We start from the raw sequence: 2,617 nt of genomic DNA on the forward strand, positions 1-2,617 counted from the left end.
AAATTGGATGGGCCAATTTTTCTTAAGAAATTACATAGTCACTTGCAAATATTGGGTTTCCGTCACTTTTAAATGGCCCATTTGGCCCAATAACCAATCCGCCGACGGAACTTTTCGATCAACCTTGTGATTGATGGGACATTCATGAAATTAATCACAATTGAGTTTCTTGCTAGAAGTCCACCAATAAAATCCCTTGTGGCCTAGAAATATAATGCTAGTATGTGGATAGAAAGAAAAAAATAAAGCAATAAATACTGGTTGCCGTACAAATTTAACACAAATTTTAGAATGGTAAAATTCAAATTAAACGGGACAAGAGTAACTATATGATACAGTAGGAAGTGACCGAAGTATGAGTTTATACACTTGCGAACTAAGATGAGATAATCAAATTACAAAATTACTTAAGACATTTTTACCTCTCCTAAGGGTTTCGCCTAAGGCTCAAGTGTGAGGACTATTCTCGTGCAACTTTCAATTTGATTCTCCGTGAATTTGACTAAAACATTTTTTTAATACTAAAACGTTTAACTTTACTAATTTGAGATATATGCACAATTCTTTTCTCCATTTAATGATCGAGACCACGAATTAGCAACATAATAAGTTGCTGCTCTTAATAATTCCAAGTAAATTTAATAAATCTTGTCAGTACTAAGTGTTGGTATTAGTATAGCCCGAAAGAGCCTAATTGGACTAAGCTCTTAACTAAATGCGAAAAGAAAAAGAAAAATTGCAAATTAAAGGAGAAAACAGAGTAAAACCAAAGGTTAGAATATTCTCCTTTACAGGTTCTTAGATACTTGTCAATGTTGTATTAAAATATATAGCAAATGAATCTTGTGTCCTTTATCCGAGAATCTTGTTTTAGTCAGAAATTCTTTTTATAAATAGAATGGTCCTGTAGTGGATACTGAAATAAATAAATAAAAGATAATCATACAAAAAATATACATCACACAAATAATATCCAGTTAATATTTTATTAGGGCAAATCAAGTATGTATTACAGTACAGTAGAAGAAGCTTCCTTCACTCACTACAATATTTGTGAAGCAACACAAAAAGAGATGTCAAAAAACCAACCCATTTTGATGCTCCGCGACGACCTTAAAGAACAAAGCCAATTAAGCATTTGTTCATCTCTATTGACACCAGTCAATAAGAAAGTTAATTAAGTGGCACACCATGGAAATTAATTAGTACAAACATCACACTCTCAATGTTTGTTAAATAAAATAGCACACGTTATATTAAGATAAAACGTAATCCTCATTGGCGAATTCAGAATCTATAATCAGTTTGTTCAGGAATCCCATAGGCAATCATCCATTTCTTCATAATCACTCATTTCATAATCGTTGCAAGTAAACATTGTCTCTTCTCCAACATATTCTCTAGTGACATCACTCCACATTTTTGGTGAATCCATAGGGAAGTCATTAATAGCTTGAATTTGACTTGGAGATAGTCCTATGGTTACTGGTGCTAAATTATTAGTTGCACTAGAACTTGCCATCTCCTGAGAATTTCTCTTGACTTTTAATGCAGCTTCTTGAGCTGCAAAACGTATATCGTCAGGGCTACAACTTGTTGGTTTAGGGAGAAACTCGACCAACTCTGGAAAATTTAGCTTTGCTGCATGCCCTTTGAGGTGCAATGCAGCTGAATCATAGGCAGCGGCCGCCATCTCTGGTGTGTCAAAACTCCCTAGCCATATTCTTGTTTTCTTCCCTGGCTCACGAATTTCGGACACCCATTTTCCCCATTTCCTTTTTCTAACACCTCTATAAGGTGATGTAACACCAGCCCTTCTACTAGGCTTGCTAGTATTATTGTTCTCTTCCATACAGCTAAATTAAATGTGTTAATAATGCTAATAGATTTAGCTTGTCTTAAGTGTGATCAAGTTAAGTGTATATATAGACATGTATTGGAGTAATTAAAAGTCAGAACAAGCATCATTTCTAATGTGTTATAGAACTATAAGTTGGAGGGAGCTTCCATGCTGTTTCAGAGGGTTTGAAATGAAATATTTGGGTGTAGGACAAAGTAGATAAAAATTAGTGTTCGGATAAAAGTTTATTTTGTTATTTTATATTTTTATCATCAAGTGTAATGCATCAAGCTAGCAGCAACCACTGGGGATTCAGCACGTTTGGACGTTCATGTGGTATAAATTAATGTATTCAACTGTCGGTTTGTAAAGTGTGAAATTTTTTGAGTCGTAGGTCTAAGAGATATTGTCGCAAACTTAGTAACAGAAGAGGACAGTGGATGATGTTGTTGTTAGGTGATATTTCCTGTTGTACCACGCGGTTTGTACGTACTGAGGTGCCAAGTTTTCAGTCTAAAGTTTAAGAAATGTTAATTAAAATTATAAGGCACATCCCCCTTAAACAACAGATTTGAAAACCAGGGGCAGATATAGCCTTTCAGACAGAGGCGGGACCAGGATTTGAAGTTTTTGTGTTCGAGATTCTAGTTCATTTATATTAGTGCGCTCTAAATTAAGAATTTATACATATTCAATGAAATTTTTTAAGACAAATATAGGGTTTAGACCAAAGTTACTGTGTTCGGCCGAATCTGCAAGTCCTATGCTAGCTCCGCC

The 2,617-nt window shown here is 34.7% G+C and overlaps 1 protein-coding gene across 1 annotated transcript; it reads right to left on the minus strand.

The window, feature by feature from the left end:
* Window positions 1,287-1,852, minus strand: LOC109224570 (ethylene-responsive transcription factor ERF021). Its single transcript, XM_019389128.1, has one exon. It carries the CDS (start codon window positions 1,850-1,852, stop codon window positions 1,310-1,312), a length of 543 nt encoding a protein of 180 aa, XP_019244673.1. The 3' UTR covers window positions 1,287-1,309.

The sequence above is a fragment of the Nicotiana attenuata genome, chromosome 3 (genome assembly GCF_001879085.1).
Source record: "Nicotiana attenuata strain UT chromosome 3, NIATTr2, whole genome shotgun sequence".
NCBI classification, from domain to species: domain Eukaryota; kingdom Viridiplantae; phylum Streptophyta; class Magnoliopsida; order Solanales; family Solanaceae; genus Nicotiana; species Nicotiana attenuata.